The 18,059-nt window shown below is 45.2% G+C and overlaps 1 protein-coding gene across 2 annotated transcripts in view; it reads right to left on the reverse strand.

Moving 5' to 3' along the window:
- Positions 1 to 15,229, reverse strand: part of UBXN8 (UBX domain protein 8) — a 31,711-nt gene extending 16,482 nt beyond the window's left edge. For both annotated transcript variants that reach the window (XM_062212990.1, XM_062212989.1), the window contains exons 1-4: positions 15,109 to 15,229; positions 8,850 to 8,972; positions 7,529 to 7,599; positions 1,443 to 1,565 (exon numbers count right to left, since the gene is read on the reverse strand). In XM_062212990.1, the coding sequence (XP_062068974.1) occupies positions 1,443 to 1,565; positions 7,529 to 7,599; positions 8,850 to 8,972; positions 15,109 to 15,196 (405 nt within the window). In that variant the 5' untranslated portion in view covers positions 15,197 to 15,229. The remainder of the gene's footprint in view (positions 1 to 1,442; positions 1,566 to 7,528; positions 7,600 to 8,849; positions 8,973 to 15,108) is intronic.
- Between the last annotated feature and the right edge of the window lie 2,830 nt (positions 15,230 to 18,059).

Below are 18,059 nucleotides of genomic sequence, written 5' to 3' on the forward strand. Positions count from 1 at the left end.
CACTATGAATGAATATGGTAAAAACTGATATGGTTAGAGGCCAGCACTGTGGCATATTAGGCTAGGCCTCTCTGTCTATGGTGCTTGCATCCTATATGGGCACCTGTTGCTTCTCTTCCGATCCAGCACCCATGAGGGAGACCTGGAAGAAGCTCCTGGCTCCTGGCTTTGGATCAGCAAGCTCCAGCCATTGCAGACATCTGGGGAGTGAACCAGCGGACGGAAGACATTTCTCTGTCTCTTCCTCGCTCTCTGTAAGTCTACTTCGTAAATAAATAAATAAAATCTTTAAAAAAAATTGATATGGTTCACTATAAAAATCCTGTTTACCTTTACTGGATCATTTTCTTTACAAGGTGGTAAAAGATAAAATATAAATAGAGGGGCCAGCGCCATGGCGCAGTAGGTTAATCCTCCGCCTGCGGCGCCGGCATCCCATATGGGCACTGGTTCTAGTCCCGGCTGCTCCTCTTCCAATCCAGCTCTCTGCTATGGCCTGGGAAAAGCTCCTGGCTCCTGGCTTTGGATCAGTGCAGCTCTGGCTGTTGTAGCTATTTGGGGAGTGAACCAACGGAAGGAAGACCTTTCTCTCTGTCTCTCCCTCTCACTGTCTGTAACTCTCTCGAATAAATAAAAAAAACTTTATATATACATATATATGTGTATATATATACACATACACACATATATGTACATATATATGTACATATATACATATATATGTATATACACACACACATATATATATGTACATATATATATATATAGAGAGAGAGAAAGGAAACATAAAAAATTCAGGAACATCTTTGGCACAGGAATGGCCCAAATCTGTACTGAGTTACTCTAAGACTTCATGTCTTTATGAATATCCTAACTCTGTAAGAAAACTTAAATTATGAACTGCTATTAGGAAATTAAAAACTTCATACACAATACTAAAGGAAAAAAACAGCCAAAGGCTAATTGTACTCTCAAGTAACAGCCAAATGGGGTGGGAATCACAGCTCGGCAGCTTAAGCTGCCACTTTGGATACTTACATCCTACATCAGAGTTCAGTTCAACTACTACCCTGCTTCTACTCCAGCTTCCTGCTAATGCGTCCAGGAAGGCATCGGATGATGGCCCAAGGACTTGGGCTGCCCATGAGAGAGACCCAGAAGCAGTTTCAGGTTCTTGGCATTGGCCTTGCCCACTCCTTGCTGTTGGGCAGTGAAACAGCAGATGGCAATGCTCTGTCTCTCCCTCTCTGTCACTCTGCCTTTCAAATATATACATAATCTAAAACAAACAAGCAAACAAATAAAAACCGCCAAACATAATGAATAGAATGTGAGTTTAAACCTTGGAGATGTCACCTAAGGAAAGATTAATACTACCCCACAGAGAAAACAGTGATTTTTAGTGACAGAATTCAAAATATACAATGAGAATATTTTCTAACCCCAAGTTTATGTCCACTGCTTAACTTCCAGGTTTCCCCTGTCATTTGATAAAAACGCTCTTCCAGTTTTTTCAACTTCATTTCTTGTTGAGGCTTTAAAACATTCTCCATGTATCTGCTAGCCTGTTTAAAAAAAAAAAAATTAGGTGTTAATATATGCATTAATGTTTCTACAAATTTATACTCCCTATAAGACTGTAAATAAGAACCATTCAAGAAATTTTTACACTGATTCAATTTTGCCAGAAATGTAGCTTCTTCCAATTCTGCATCACTTTCTAAAAATCGATTTTGTACGTAATACAAACAAAACCGAATGTTTTATACTTAATGCTTGTATGGCAATGTGCTTGTGTGTATGAGTGCTTTTATATTCTTTAAGTGCATTTTGTATTTTATTATTTTAATTGTATTTATGAGATACTGTGTAATAATTCAATGTACACATTGTAGAATAATCAAGTTAGCATGTCAACTCCTTACACATTTTAAAACATTTTTTGATTGGCACTTAACAGCTGTACATATTTATGAAGTACACTATGCTTTTTCAATAAATGAATACAATATGTACTGATCAAATCAGGGTAATTAATGGTTCCATTTTCTTTTTTTTTAAAGATGTATTTATTTATGTATTTGAAAGGCAGAGTTACAGAGAGGCAGAGGCAGAGAAAGAGAGAGATCTTCCATCCGCTGGTTCACTCCCCAGTCCATCTCCTTTTCTCTACTTTATGTCCACCTAGAGCCTTCCCTCTTCTGTTTCTTCCTAGAATATACAACGGGTTATTGTGGACCATGGTACCCCTGCCCACTGTGCAGTGGAACACTAGGACTTGTTCCTCTCATCACACTGTGTTTGGAATCTGTTATCCAACCTCCCTGACCACAGCCAATCCCTACCCTTCCCAGCATCCAGGACTCACTACTCTACATTTAGATCAACTTATGTTCTTAGCTCCCACATATAAGAGAAAATGCAGTTTTTGTCTTCTGTGTCATATTTCACTTAACATGTCCTTCAGGTCTATCCACATTGGCACAAATGATGTTTTGTTTGTTTGTCTTTAAGATTTTGAAAGGCAGTTACAGAGAGAGGGAAACAGAGAGAGAGGTCTTTCAATTGCTGGTTCACTCCCCAAATGGCCATAACGGCCAGAGCTGGGCCAGATGAAAGTCAGGAGTCAGGAGTTTCATCTGAGTCTGTGTGTACAGGGGCCCAAGTATTTGGGCCATCCTCTGCTGCTTTCCCAGGCACTATAGCAGGGAGCTGGATCCTAAGTGGAGCAGCTAGGACTTGAACTGACATCCAAATGGGATGCCAGCACTGTAGGTGGAAGCATAACCCTCTATACCCCTCTAAATGCATTCTCTGTGTTTTCACTGTAATACTAGGAACCATGGATATAGAGATGCACCTGACATGGCCCCAACATAGAAAAGTTTAAAGTCTGAGCAGTTTGTTCAAAGCATGACTGCCTTCTCTAGCTGGTGGATCCTAGAAAGCATGAACTTGTTGGGAAGAATGCTAGATGTACAGTCCAATAATGTTAAAGCAGAAAATATTCTTGGAGTGAAAAGAACCATAGACTTCTGATTTTACTTAAAAAAGGAAAAAAGATTTGTTTTAAAATTAGAATTAGCTCTCTGCTATGGGCTGGGAAAGCAGTAGAAGATGGCCCAAGTCCTTGGGCCTCTGCACCCATGTGGGAGACCGGGAAGAAACACCTGGCTCCTAGCTTTAGACTGGTGCAGTTCCGACCGTTGTGGCCACCTGGGGAGTGAACCAACAGAAGGAAGACCTTTCTCTCTGTCTCTCCCTCTCACTGTCTGTAACTCTACCTCTCAAATAAATAAATAAAATCTTAAAATAAATAAATCTAAAAAAAAAAAAAAGGAAGGGGGGAAAAAAAAACATGATCAAAAAAATCTGACAAAATCCCATAACCCAGCCGGCGCCACGGCTCACTAGGCTAATCGTCCGCCTGAGGCGCCGGCACACCGGGTTCTAGTCCCGGTCGGGGCGCCGGATTCTGTCCCGGTTGCCCCTCTTCCAGGCCATCTCTCTGCTGTGGCCCGGGAAGGCAGTGCAGGATGGCCCAAGTGCTTGTGCCCTGCACCCACATGGGAGACCAGGAGAAGCACCTGGCTCCTGGATTTGGATCAGCGCGGTGCGCCAGCTGCAGCACACCGGCCGCAGGGGCCATTGGAGGGTGAACCAATGGAAAAAGGAAGACCTTTCTCTCTGTCTCTCTCTCTCACTGTCCACTCTGCCTGTCAAAAAAAAAAAAAAAAAAAAATCCCATAACCCCCTTTATGATAAAAACACTTAACTACAAAGAGGGGGCCAGCACTGTGGCGTTGTAGTGAGTAAAGCCACCGCCTGAAATGCCAGGACCCCAAGTGGGCACTGGTTCAAGTCCCAGTTGCTCCTCTTCCAATCCAGCTCTCTGCTGTGGCCTGGGAAAGCAGTACAAGATGGCCCAAGTGCTCAGGCTCCTACACCCTTGTGGAAGTCCTGGAAGAAGCTCCTGGCTAGAGATCAGCCCAGCTCTGGCCACTGGTGGCCATTTAGGGAGTGAACCAGTGGATGGAAGACCTCTCTCTCTCTGCTTCTGCCTCTCTGTAACTCTACCTTTCAAATAAATAAATAAACCTTAAAAAAAATTATAGGCCGGCGCCACGGCTCAATAGGCTAATCCTCCGCCTTGCAGCGCCGGCACACCGGGTTCTAGTCCCGGTCAGGGCACCGGATTCTGTCCTGCTTGCCCCTCTTCCAGGCCAGCTTTCTGCTGTGGCCAGGGAGTGCAGTGGAGGATGGCCCAAGTGCTTGGGCCCTGCACCCCATGGGAGACCAGGAGAAGCACCTGGCTCCTGCCATCAGATCAGCGCAGTGCGCCGGCCGCAGCGCGCCAACCGCGGCGGCCATTGGAGGGTGAACCAACGGCAAAGGAAGACCTTTCTCTCTGTCTCTCTCTCTCACTATCCACTCTGTCAAAAAAAAAAAAAAAAAAATTATAAAGAGAAAAGAATTTGCCCAAATGATAAAAACCACCTACAAAAACCTAGTTAACATTAGCTCCAAAACAATACAATTTAAAAATGAGCAAAAGAATAGATATTTCACCAAAAAGATACATAAACAGCAAATAAGCATATGAAAAGATACTTAACATCATTAGTCATTAGAGAAATGCAAGCCAGGGCTGGCACTGTGGCATAGCAGGAAAAGCCGCCACCTGCACTGCCAGCATCCCATATGGGCGCTGGTTCAAGTCCTGGCTGCTCCACTTCCGATCCAGCTCTCTGCTATGGCCTGGGAAAGCAGTGGAAGTCGGCCCAAATCCTTGGGCCCCTGCACCCAAGTGGGAAGACCCAGAGGAAGCTCCTGGCTCCAGCCGTTGTGGCCAACTGGGGAGTGAACCAACAAATGGAAGACCTCTCTCTCTGTCTCTTCTTCTCTCTCTATGTAATTCTTTCAAATAAATCTTGAAAAGAAAGAAAGAAAGAAAGAGAGAAAGCAAAAGAAAGAGAGAAAGAGAAAGAGAAAGAAAGAAAGAGAGAGAGAGAGAGAAGAAATGCAAGTCAAAACCATGAGATACCATTTCACATGCACTACACACTACAATGGGTATCTTAAAGAAAGAAGGGGGAGCTGGGGCTGACACCATGGCATAGCAGGTAAGGCTACCTCCTGCAGTGCCAGCATCCCATACGGGCACTGGTTCGAGACCCAGCTGCTCCACTTCCAATCCAGCTCTCTGCTATTGCCTGGGGAAAAGGTAAAGGGCCCCTGCACCCATGTGGGAGACCTGGAAGAAGCTCCCGGGTCCTGGCTCCTGGCTTCGGATTAGCAAAGCTACGGCCATTGCGACCATCTGGGGAGTGAACCAGCGGATGGAAGACCTCTGTCTCTCTGTCTCTCTCTCTCTCTGCCTCTGCCTCTCTGTAACTCGGCCTTTCAAATAAATAAATAAATCTATTAAAAAAAAAAAAAAAAAGGAGAGTCAGCGTAGTGGTGCAGTGGGAGAAGCTGCTGCCTGCAACACCACCATCCCATATGAGTGCAGGTTCCAGTCCCCACTGCTCCACTTCCCATCCAGCTTGCTGCTAATGTACCTGGGAAAGCAGCAGAGGATGATCCAAGTCCTTGGGCCCCCACCACCCACGTGGAAGACCCGGATGAAGTTCCAAGCCCCTGGCTCCAGCCCGGCTCAGCACTAGCACCAGCCCCAGCAGCCATCTGAGAGTGAGTCAGCAGATGGAAGATCTCTCTCTCTCTCCTTCTCTCTCTGTAACTGTGTGTATCAAACAAATAAATATTGAACAATAAAAATAAAAAGGAACCAAGACTACCATGGGGGAGAGAAACTGGGACCCCTGAAAATTGCTACTGGGAATGTAAAATGGTGGGGCCGGCACTGCAGGGCAGCTGGTTTAGTTGACGTTTGTGATGCCGGCATCCCACATGAGAACACCAGGTCAAGTCCCAGCTGCTCTGCTTCTAATCTGGTTCTCTGCTATGCTCCTGGGAAGATGGCCCAAGGACTTGCGTCCCTGCCACCCACACAGGAGACCCACGTGGAGTTCCTGGCTCCTGGCCATGCCTGGCCTACCCCAGGTGTTGCAACCACTTGGGGAGGGAACCAGCAGATGGAAGATATAAATCTCTCTCTTGTGTCTTGCACCCTCCCACGTCACTCTGGTTTTCAAACAAATAAAACAAATGTTTAACATAAAATAGTTAAGGGTGTGAAATGGTACACAACAGTGTGGAAATCATTTTGGCAGTTCCTCAAAAAGTTAACCACAGAATTATCATGACTCATCAATTCCACGGATAGCTAAAGAACTAGAAACAGGTACTCAGAGGGTGGCACTTGCGCCTACTGGTTAGGACATGTGTGGGAGGTGGCATCCCATACTGAAGTGACTGGGACCCTGGTTCCTGATCCCAGAGGCAGCAGGCAATGGTTCCTTGTCACCCATGTGGGAAACCTGGCTTGAGTTTCTGCTTTCAGTTCCACTCAGTGCCAACCACTGCAGGCATCTGGGGAGTAAGCCAGTGGATGGGAGCTCTCCTCTCTGTCTCTCCAATAATGAAATAATTCAAATAAAAAACAGGCTCTTGGCGCAGTGGGTTAAAGCCCTGGCCTAAAGCACCAGCATCCCATATGGGCGCTGGTTCTAGTCCTGGCTGCTCCTCTTCTGATCCAGCTCTCTGCTATGGCCTGGGAAAGCAACAGAAGATGGTCCAAGTCCTCGGGCCCCTGCACCCACGTGGGAGACCTAGAAGAAACTCCTGGCTCCTGGCTTCGGATGGGTGCAGCTCCAGCCATTGTGGCCATCTGGGAAGTGAACCAGTGGATGGAAGATCTCTCTCTGTCTCTACCTCTCTCTATAACTCTATCTTTCAAATAAAATAAATCTTAAAAAAAAAAACAACAACAAAAAACAGGTACTTAATACTTGCACACAAACGTTCAGAGCTATTTTGGGCCATTCGTAATAGACATTTGGTTTGATTATTCGAAGTAACCAAAAGGTAGATACAACTGAAATATCTGTCAACAACTGAACAGATAGACAAATTGTGGTATATCCATACAACAGACTATTATTCAGCCATGAAGCACTGATACAGGCTACAGCATGGATGAACCTGGAAAACACTGAGCTAAGTCAAAGAAGTTGGACTTCGACAAATGGTCGTGCTTGTACAATCCCATGTAAAGGAAATATCCAGACGAGGTAAATCCATGCCAACAGAAAGCAGATCGGTGACTGCCACAGGATGGACGGAAGGGTGAGTGGGGAGTGACCATTCAATGGATAAGGGATTTTCTTTCAGGAGAGACAAAAAATGTTTTGGAACTGGATAGTGGTGATAACTGTGTAAGAGTGTGTGTGTGCTAATGCCACTGACCTGTGGACTCTCAAATGGTCCATTTTATGTCACCTGGATGTTACTGCAGTCCTAAGTTTACGTAATTTCAGCGCCAACACAGAAAGCCTCAGACCGCAGTTTTAATGCCCAGGAATCTCTGAATTCGCTCCCTACATTCACTCTAAAAATCACGCTTTACCTTCTCACCCTGGGCCTCTTGTTGTTTCTTCCTCACGAGTCTTTGCCTTTTCTCATTCTCTTCTTCTTCTTCTAAGACATGAAAACACATGAAAGTGTATTTTAATTCCCAAATATCAGTAAGTCAAAAGGAATGTTCTCTGAAAATAGCCTACATTTTAACATTTTGGGGAAGACAAGAAACCATCAAAAAAGAGATTATTTTTTCAAGTAATGCAAATAAGATTCATGCAGACAGTTGAGACAACAAAACATGCAAGTGAAATCTATTGCAAAACCTCTGTTCTGAAACTAGAATCCTCTGACATATGTTGTAAGTAAGTAACAATTTTGCTAATAAGGAGGCTTCACAAGGTGCTGGTGAGTTTTCCTTTATGGGCCTGACAGGGCTACAGCAGCTCCAAGGCACAACATGGAAGCCCACTGCTGTGCAAGAAGTGTGGAATGCTACACTGCAGGCATGAGGGGAGCTATCCCAAATCTCTAGACAGGACAATAAAGGCAACATGCCTATTCCCCAAAGGTGGGATGTACTTAGCAGCTCCCAGACTGACTGACACAATACTAGGCTGTGACCCAATGGACATCAACAGAAAGGATTTCTGCTGTTGTATGGACCTGGTTTTACTCTTGGTATAATAAATATCAATCCAATATCTTGGTATAATAAATATCATTTACGTAACTGGCTCCATCCTTCAAACATCATTTAAAGAATGGATTTTGTAGTACTGCAATATGCACAAAATGGCTCACATACAGTAACAACAAACCAGAAACCATTCCCTTTGGAATGACCCATCCTTAAGAAAACACATCAACCCTTTGAACTTCGACAGCAACATTCACTTCTGCTGATAACTTTAGCTCTTTGGCAGTACATTTTTGTATTTCCTCAAATTACAAAACAAAGGTTAGGGCAATGAAGCCCAGCAAAAAATTGGAAGCCACTAACTTGCTATTAGACAGATCAGGCTCTGTGGTCTTAAGACACTTCTAAACTCTGAATCCAAGAATATACTTTTTTTCAAGACACAGGAAACTTGGATTGAGTTCTTGGCTCCTGGCTTTGGCACTGGCACAGCTCCAGTGATTGTGAGCATTTCGGGAGTTAACCAGTGGCTGGGAGCTGGCTCGCTCTCTCTCTCTGCCTCTCAAGTAATAAAAATAAACAATCATGACTACAGTTGTAACGATTACTCCTCCTTAAAATTAAACATCACAAGTTAATGGTAAAATAGTTTTACGAGGCAAAGTTATAGAATAAAGGAAAGAAAGTTGAGTAGAAAAATATAAAAGAATAGCATAAATAATCAGCTTACCTTTCAGATAAACTTGGGAAGACTTAAATGAGTTCAGCCATGAGGTAGTCACAGAAATAATTAAAGTAAGAACAGCAAGTGCTAAGAAAATCCGGCCACACAGCAAAAAGAGATCTTTAAGTCCTTAAAAAAATTAAGTAAAGTTAAAATTCAAAACACTTTTTGTTGATACTACTACTACTAACAATAAAACACATTAAAAGGTTAATTCTACTAGAAAAGTAATAGAAGGTATGAGCTGCCACCTGCAATGCCAGCATCCCATACGTATGCCAGTTTGAGTCCCAGCTGCTCCACTTTCAATACTGCTCCCTGCTAATGAACCTGTGAAAGCAGCAGAAGATGACAAGTGCTTGGGCTCCTGCACCCAATGTGGGAGACCCGGAGGAAGCTCCCGGCTTTAGCCTGGCTCACCCTGGCGGTTGTGGCTATCTGAGGAGTGAACCAGCAGACAGAAGCTCTCTTTCTCTGTCTCCCCCTCCCCAAAACTGTGCCTCTCAAATAAATAAAATAAATATATTTTTAAAGATTTTTTATTTATTTGTTTGACAGGTAGAGTTACAGAGAGAGAGAGAGAGAGACAGAGAGAAAGGGGTCTTCCTTCCATTGGTTCACCCCCCCAAATGGCCGCTATGGCCCGTGCACTGCGCCGATCCGAAGCCAGGAGCCAGGTGCTTCCTCCTGGTCTCCCATGCAGGTGCAGGGCCCAAGCACTTGGGCAATCCTCCACTGCCTTCCTGGGCCACAGCAGAGAGCTGGACTGGAAGAGGAGCAACCAGGACTAGAACCTGGTGCCCATATGGGACGCCGGTGCTGCAGGCAAAGGATCAACCAAGTGAGCCACAGTGCCGGGCCCTAAAATAAATATTTTTTAAAAAGAAGTTATTAACTGTCATGATTATTTCATGTATTCTGCTTTGGGAACTGTAATTCATCCTGGCTGTCACTACCAAAACAAGTTTTCAGAAAATAATTCTAGAATGAACACCTCAGTCTTAAAAATGTAAGTATAATAAGAGTGTCAGGCTACATTGCAAATAATATGGCTATCTATGAAGCCTAAGTTCTAGATTCCCCTCCTGCCTAGGGAAGGCAAATGATCTACACAATTGGGAATCAGACTGTGAGAGCACCGTCAAATATGAATTCTACCCAAAACAGTCATTCCCCCTGCAATCCCACATCCTGACTTGTCACAACTACACATGCAAACTGTGAGCTTCTCTACTTCTCCGTATTTCTCCATTCATTTGCAAATAAAATTACTCTTGGTCTAGAGAAAAAGCAAAAAGTCAGTAGTTGGTCTCTCATTATTTTAAGCACCAAAGTGAAAATTAAGTCAGCAAAAACTGTAATGAGCGCCTACTTTGTGTGATACAATTTGCTAAACAGCGAAGGGTGCAGGGGACATAAAGCGGGATTGCATATGACTTCTCTCTCCAGGAGTTTTTTTGTTTTGTGATTTTTCAAAAGTTACTTGGCAGACAGAAAGGAAGCATCACACAAATGGAATCTGCACTGATTGTTAATTAGCCAAAGATGAAAGAAGTCATAAACGCTTACACATACGAATTTAAAAGTTCTTTTAAAATGAAAAGATGCAACCTTAAAAAAGAAACAGCAACAGTAAGTTGTTTAGAGAAGCAATATGATTTTTTATATAATTTTTTAAATGGGTGCTGTCAACTTTCTTTTTTTTTTTTTTTTTAAGATTTATTGATTTGCAAGTCAGAGTTGGGGAGGGGGGAGAGAGGGAGATCTTCTATCTGCTAGTTCACTCTGCAGGTAGCTGCAACAGCCAGGGCCAGGCCAGGCTGAAACCAGGAGCCAGGAGCTTCTTCCCGTTCTCCCACATGGGTGTTGGGGCCCAAACACTTGGGCTACCTTCTGCTGCTTTTCCCAGGCCATGAGCAGAGAGCTAGATCAGAAGTGGAGCAGCCAGGACACAAACTGCCACCCAAATGGGATGCTGGCATCGCAGGAGGCAGCTTAACCCGCCAGGCCACAACACAGGCCCCTCTTTTCTTGCATCACAGCTCCTCCAGCTCTCAATAGCAGTAACTACTGATTCACATGTTGTTCATTATAGATGTAATTAAATCTAGGGTATCTCTGGCCATGGCAGAAATAATTTTTAAAAATATTTATTATTTATTTGAAAGGTAGAGTTAGAGAAGGAGGGAGGGAGGGAGAGAGATCTTCCATTTATGGGTTCAGTCCCCAAATGGCCACAATGGCTGGGGCTGGGCCAGACTGAAGCCAGGAGCTTTTTCCAGGTCTCCCTCATGGGTGTAGAGGACCAAGAACTTGGGCCATCCTCTACTGCTTTCCCAGGAGCACTAGCAGGGAGCTGGATGGGAAGTGGAGCAGCTGGAACTCAAACCACTGCCCAAATGGGATGCTGGTATTGCAGGCAGTGGCTTTACCTGCTATGGCACAACACTGGCCCCACAAAAGTAATTTAATATATACATTTTTGGTATGATACCTCAAGAAGTTCACAGAGGGGCTAACAACATGGTGCAGTGGGTTAGCATACTACTTTGTGACGCCTGCATCCCCTATCAGAGTGCTCATTAGAATCCTGGCTGCTCTGTTTCCAATCCAGCTTCCTGCTAGTCCACCTGAGAGAGCAGTGGAGGGGGGCCAAGTGCTTAAGACCCTGCCACCCACATGGGAGACTTGGATGGAGTTCCTGGCTCCTGGCTTCCACCTGGCCCAGCCCTAGCTGTTTGACCATTTGGGGAGTATATCAGCATATGGAAGACCTCTCTCTATCACTCTGCCTTTCAAATAAATAAACAAGCAAATAAATCTGTTTTTAGCAGTTCATAGAAAATGGAATGAAAACAATGAAATGAAAAGCTTATTTCATTAAAAATGTTTGAAATTCGTGCAGTTTTTTCATAGTGTGCATAATGTGCAAAAGGTCTTTTTGAAGGTAAAGAAGCAATGGAGCCATAGGATTTATGTTCCACAGCACTGCTTTCTGTTCTCACAAGCAAACAACCTGCAAGTGTCACATGGGATCATACAAGAGAACTAGATTTGTGTGCATACCTTTCAAGTAAAAATTTTTAAATTAAGGTGATTTTTCCTTTTGTTACCTAAATTAGAGATCTCAAAAGCACAGAACTTTAAGAAACTAGCCTTAACATCCTTGGCTTAATTACAAATGAAATGTACTGGTAATGAGGGCTTTTACACAGCAGAAAAAGACAGGAACCATTTTTCAGGACTATACATCTAAAAATAGAGTGCAAGTGAAGGAAGAGGTCTAGGAGTTCCATTTTTACCCCTGGGAATCCAATTAGCAACTCCCACCAGGAATATTAGTATCTAAGTACTGTTCCAGATACAACCCAGTAGCTGTTGTGTTATGAGGCATGGTTTGTAAAATAGACTTAAACACTGTTAGAAGATACTAGGCCGGCACCATGGCTCAACAGGCTAATCCAGGCACACCGGGTTCTAGTCCCGGTTGGGGCGCCGGATTCTGTCCTGGTTGCCCCTCTTCCAGGCCAGCTCTCTGCTGTGGCCCGGGAAGGCAGTGGAGGATGGCCCAAGTCCTTGGGCCCTGCACCCCATGGGAGACCAGGAGAAGCACCTGGCTCCTGCCTTCGGATCAGGGCAGTGCGCCAGCCGCAGCGTGCCGGCCGCGGTGGCCATTGGAGGGTGAACCAACTAAGGAAGACCTTTCTCTCTGTCTCTCTCTCACTATCCACTCTGCCTGTCAAAAATAAAATTAAAAAAAAAAAAAAAAGAAGATACTTGGAAGCCCACCATCAAGAAATCAAAGAAAACTACCAACTACCACAAGTTTACAACAGAAGGTTCCAGAAGAAAGGTTAAGTGAAAAGTTCAGGAACTAAATGGAGATGCTGCCAGGCGTCAAGTTGCCTTTTCTAGAATTCTTGGCCTGGTTTTATAAAAATCAGACATTGTGATAAGTGCCTGGAATACAAAACAAATCCCATGTGATCTCTGCCCTGGAGGGGCGTGTTTTCCTGGGGTCAGGGCTGACTGGGAGAGCAGATCTCCTACAAGCTTCAGGAAGGATCCTCTCATTGACTAGTAACTGAAACACAGTGCAAAGCAGATTCTGGAAAAGCAGAGCAGGAGTGGGTGCTGGAAAAGCAAGGGAGCAGGTGAATTCTGGGACAGGTGAGTGTGAATTTCACATTTCTGGGTAACCCCTGGACACAGATCTTGTTATATTTCAATATAGCTTGACTAACCATTAAGCTTCGGGAGGGCCTTCATAAATTTTATAAAAGCATTTTACTAATTTCTCGTTTCAAGCAACATTTCTGGGCACCCAACTTCCTGTGGCAGAGGGAGAAGAGAACAGATACACTACGCTTTCATCCTGGTGTCTAACTTCAAAACTGAGTTTAAGGAGGGAGACAGACGTGTAAACTGATGACTAATATACCAAAAACTCAACACCTGCCGTTCCACATCTGCAGATTTCCCTTTCCCTGTGGCACTGTGTGTAGGAGTTATCACAACAAAGTCTACAGATTCTAGCTCATTAATAGCCAAACCTGTCCACATTCCATATCCTTTGTTACCATCCTGCTCCAGGCCGTTGTTACCACCTGCCTACTTCAAAAGCTTCCCTTGCCTCACTGCTCCCATTAAACACAGCTTCCTCTCAATATCATTCTCCAGGGGACGGTGCTGTGGCATGGCGGGTGAAGTCGCTGCTGTACTGTCATCCCATATGGGCGCTGGTTTGAGTCCCGGCTGCTCCACTTCTGATCCAGCTCTCTGCAATGGCCTGGGAAAGCAGTAGAAGGTGGCCCAAGTGCTTGGGCCCCTGCACCCAGGTGGGAAACCTGGAAGAAGCTCCTAGCTCCTGATCAGCCCAGCTCTGGCAGTTGCAGCCAGTTGAGCAGTGAACTAGCAGATGGAAGACCTCTCTCTCTCTCTCTCTCTCTCTCTCTCTCTGTGCCTCTCCTTATTTCTCTGTGAAACTCCGACTTTCAAATAAATAAATAAATCTTTTAAAAAAAAATCATTCTCTGGCAGGCGCCGTGGCTCACTTGGCTAATCCTCCACCTGCAGCGCTGGCACCCCGGAGTTCTAGTCCTGGTCGGGGCGCCGGATTCTGTCCCGGTTGCTCCTCTTTCAGTCCAGCTCTCTGCTGTGGCTGGGAAGGCAGTGGAGGATGGCCCAGGTGCTTGGGCCTGCACCCACATGGGAGACCAGGAGGAGGCACCTGGCTCCTGGCTTCGGATCAGCACAGCGTGCCGGCCGTAGCAGCCATTTGGGGGGTGAACCAACGGCAAAGGAAGACCTTTCTCTCTGTCTCTCTCTCTCTCACTGTCTAACTCTGCCTGTCAAAAAAAAAAAAAAGAAAGAAAAAGTCATTCTCCATCCTTCATCCAAAGTGGCCTTTTAAAACCTCAGGAAGGGGCAGGAGTCGTCGCTCTGAGAGTTAAACCGCAGTTTGGCACGACCACGTCCCATATCACAGTCCATCCTCTGCTTCTGATCCAACTTCCCGCTAACGGGCATCCTGAGAGGCCGTGGTGATGGCTCAAGTGCTTGGGCCTAGGACACCAGCCTGAGAGACCAGGATGGAGGTCCTGGTTCCTGGCTTCAGCATGGCCTATTCCTGGCTGTTGTGGGCACTTGAGGAGTGAATCGGAAAACAGAGTATCTCATTCTGCCTTTCAAATAAGTGAATAAACTTGAAACAAATAAACCTTTAGGGAAGTCACTTCACTGCCCTAGCTCTGTAAAATGCGGATTGTAACAATGCCTACCCATGGTTGTAGTGCAAATTAAATAAGACAATCAACAGCGCTGGGTGTCTGGCCTAAAACAGGTGTCCAATAAACGAAATTACCCCTGACTCTCCTCGGTCCAGCCACTTGGCCCTCATCATGTCACAACTCTTTGCCTTTCCCCTTCCCGGTCCCTTGCCCCCCCAAAAGCTCTTCCCTTTGTCGTGTAAATCTAAGTCCAAATTCCTCAGAAGGCCTTTATCCTATCAGCCTCTTAATTTTGTCCTGAGCACTAACCAGGATTTGAAAATACTGTCTAGGCAGTCACTACGGCGCTGGCTCCCGGCCCCCTAACACCAACGTGCCGGATCTGCAGGGAACCGCCTTCCGGAAGAGGCGGGCAGCCGCGTTGCAGTCTGGGAATTGTAGTCAGAGCCACCGGGAAGAGAGGCGGCAAGGCAAGTCCGCGCAACACTCTTGAGAAAACTATCCAGCTGTGCGCACCAACGGGAGGTCACACTTACCTAGGTCCGGGATCCCACGCCGGAACTCCAGACACAAGATGGGAAGAGCAAAGAGGATAAAAATGCCAACAACACCACGAGAAGCCATGGCGGCTTAAGGCCCCCGAGTGTGGGCGGAAATCCCGCCCCTTCCGGTCGCGCTTTCCTGGGAGGGCGGAGTGGAACCCTTCTGAGGCGGGATGTCGGGGAGGAGTTAGACCCTGAGAGGGTCGTTGGTCGTGCAGAAATCAGTCACTCTGTTCGTGCACTCAGTCTGTAGCCTTGTTTCAGGAGTGCAAGTCACCTCCTCACGTCACATAATGTCCAGGGCAGCGTGGGTTTTAGGGAGGTGACTCCCTAGAGGGCAGGGGACACAGGACACCTTATGTCCTTAGTGGTTCCTGGCCCCTTAGGCAGTATCTGGTTCCTGTGGGAAGGCAACTCCAAAGTGGGGCCTGGCACCAAACACCTGTCCCCCCTCCCCCACACACACCCCCTAAAGACTGAAGACCCCTATCCCTAGCTCCGCCCTTTATCTGTGTTGCCGGCAGGTGTTACTGTTAATGCCAACCTCTGCCTCACTGTTCTATGACCTCATTGCCGTCCCGTGACCCTTCCCCACGTTGCATTTCCCAACCTGCAGTTCTGTTAAGCTACTGAGGTCCTTGTGACTTGCAAGATTTCAAAGTTTAAAATTCCTTCTGACCCATCCATCAGTCCACCTACTTTATTCTTAAATTTAATCCAACCAGGGAGGAAGGAAAAAAAAATACCTAAAGGAAGAGATCATATCAAATATGGTAGGAACTGTAGAAGTCCCTTTCTGACATCAGTGGGAGTAGTGAGCCCACCCATTTGTCTGGTAATGTAGAACTCACGGAGATTCAGTTGTGTGTAAGTTTGGATTTGTACTCAGGAAATTCAGCTTACTGGAAAAGATACCCTGTAAACAGGTAAATATAATATGAGCACACTGCCTAGGTGCTGTGAGAGGGGTATACACAGCGTGCTACAGAGCCATGCTGAGGGCTTGACTCACAGGTTTCCACTGATGTCTGTATAGATAACTGACGTCCATCACACATGAGGACAGAAGGGACTTCTACAGTTCCTACCATGTTTGATATGATCTCCTCCTTCAGGTATTTTTTATTCTTCCTCCCTAGTTTAATCTGTTGATGCAGCCAGTGAATCTCTGGAGGATAAAACAGAGGATCCCAACTGCTCTAGATTTGCTTTGCATGTTGATACATAGGAAAGGTACCCTTTCGTGACCTTTGTGGATTGTGAACTCTGTTAACTGCAATTGTCAGGTGCCACAAAAGACCACCGGAATATCCTGTTCGTTAAATAAAGCCGATTTTCTTACTGCTTTAAAGGAGAATACTACTTTTTAGTTTCTCATAGCAGAGCTCAAGGGTAATTTTTTTTTTTTTGACAGGCAGAGTGGACAGTGAGAGAGAGACAGAGAGAAAGGTCTTCCTTTGCCGGTGGTTCACCCTCTAATGGCCGCTGCAGACGGCGCATCTCGCTGATCCGAAGCCAGGAGTCAGGTGCTTCTCCTGGTCTCCCATGCGGGTGCAGGGCCCAAGGACTTGGGCCATCCTCCACTGCCTTCCCGGGCCATAGCAGAGAGCTGGCCTGGAAGAGGGGCAACTGGGATAGCATCCGGCACCCCAACTGGGACTAGAACCCGGTGTGCCGGCGCCGCAAGGCGGAAGATTAGCCTGTTAAGCCACAGCGCCGGCCGATTTTTTTTTTTCACTATGAAGTTTCATTATGATTGGACAGAGTTTATGGTACAATAATTTGGGACTTATACATTAAACAAGATGAGGGAATTGAAGGCAGATTTTTTTAACCTAGAAACCTTTTATTTAAAGTATACAAATTTCGCCAGCGGCATGGCTCACTTGGTTAATCCTCCACCTGCGGCACCGGCATCCCATATGGCTGCTGAATTCTAGTCCCGGTTGCTCCTCTTCCAGTCCAGCTCTCTGCTGTGGCCTGGGAGGGCAGTGGAGGATGGGCCCCTTCACCCGTGTGGGAGACCAGGAGGAAGCACCTGGCTCCTGGCTTTGTATCGGCGTAGCTCCGGCCATGGTGGCCATTTGGGGGGTGAACCAAGGGAAGGAAGACCTCTCTTTCTGTCTCTCTATCTGTAAAAAAATTAATTAAAAAATAAAGTACACAAATTTCATACATTTCATATATACATTTTGGAACATAGTGATTCTTCCCACTTTACCCGCCTGCGTGGACTCCCATCCTTCTTCCTCCTCCCTCTCCTATTTCATTCTTATTTTTCACAAAGATCTATTTTCAATTAACACATACAATTAACCCTACACTAAGTAAAGAGTTCAACAAATAGTTAAAAAAGAACACAAAACACTGTTCCTGAACAGTTGAGACAAGGGCTGTTCAAAATCACTGCATCTCAAAGTGTCAATTTCACAATAGATTTCCCTTTAGGTACTCTGTTAGTTACCACAGATCAGGGAGCATTTATGGTATTAGTCTTTTTGGGCTTGAAGGCAGATTTGGCTGTTTATAGAAGGAAGGAGATTTGCCCAATTGATCAGTGCAAATTCTGCATGCGTGAGAAGGAGACATGGAGCCAGATAAGAAACTCTTTATTTGGATAAACAGATTTTAGGAAGCCTCTAAGCCTGACAATGAAGGTGTGTGTTGATTCACAGCCTATCTTCATGGGAAAAAATTTTTTGGAATAGTAAAATCCTATTGATTGAAAAGATTTAGTTCTTGGTGGTGATAATTAAGCTATGGGTTATAGGATTCTCCATTTTCTCAATCAAATCTTTTGAACACCTCCTGAGTATGAGATGTGAGATTTTTAAATCTAGATAGTTTATTTTAAACCATTCTCTCTTTTTTTAAAGATTTATTTATTTATTTGAAAGGCAAAGTTAGCAAGAGAAAGTGAGAGAGAGAGAAAGAGAGAGAGAGAG

The sequence above is a fragment of the Lepus europaeus genome, chromosome 16 (genome assembly GCF_033115175.1).
Source record: "Lepus europaeus isolate LE1 chromosome 16, mLepTim1.pri, whole genome shotgun sequence".
Lineage (NCBI taxonomy): Eukaryota > Metazoa > Chordata > Mammalia > Lagomorpha > Leporidae > Lepus > Lepus europaeus.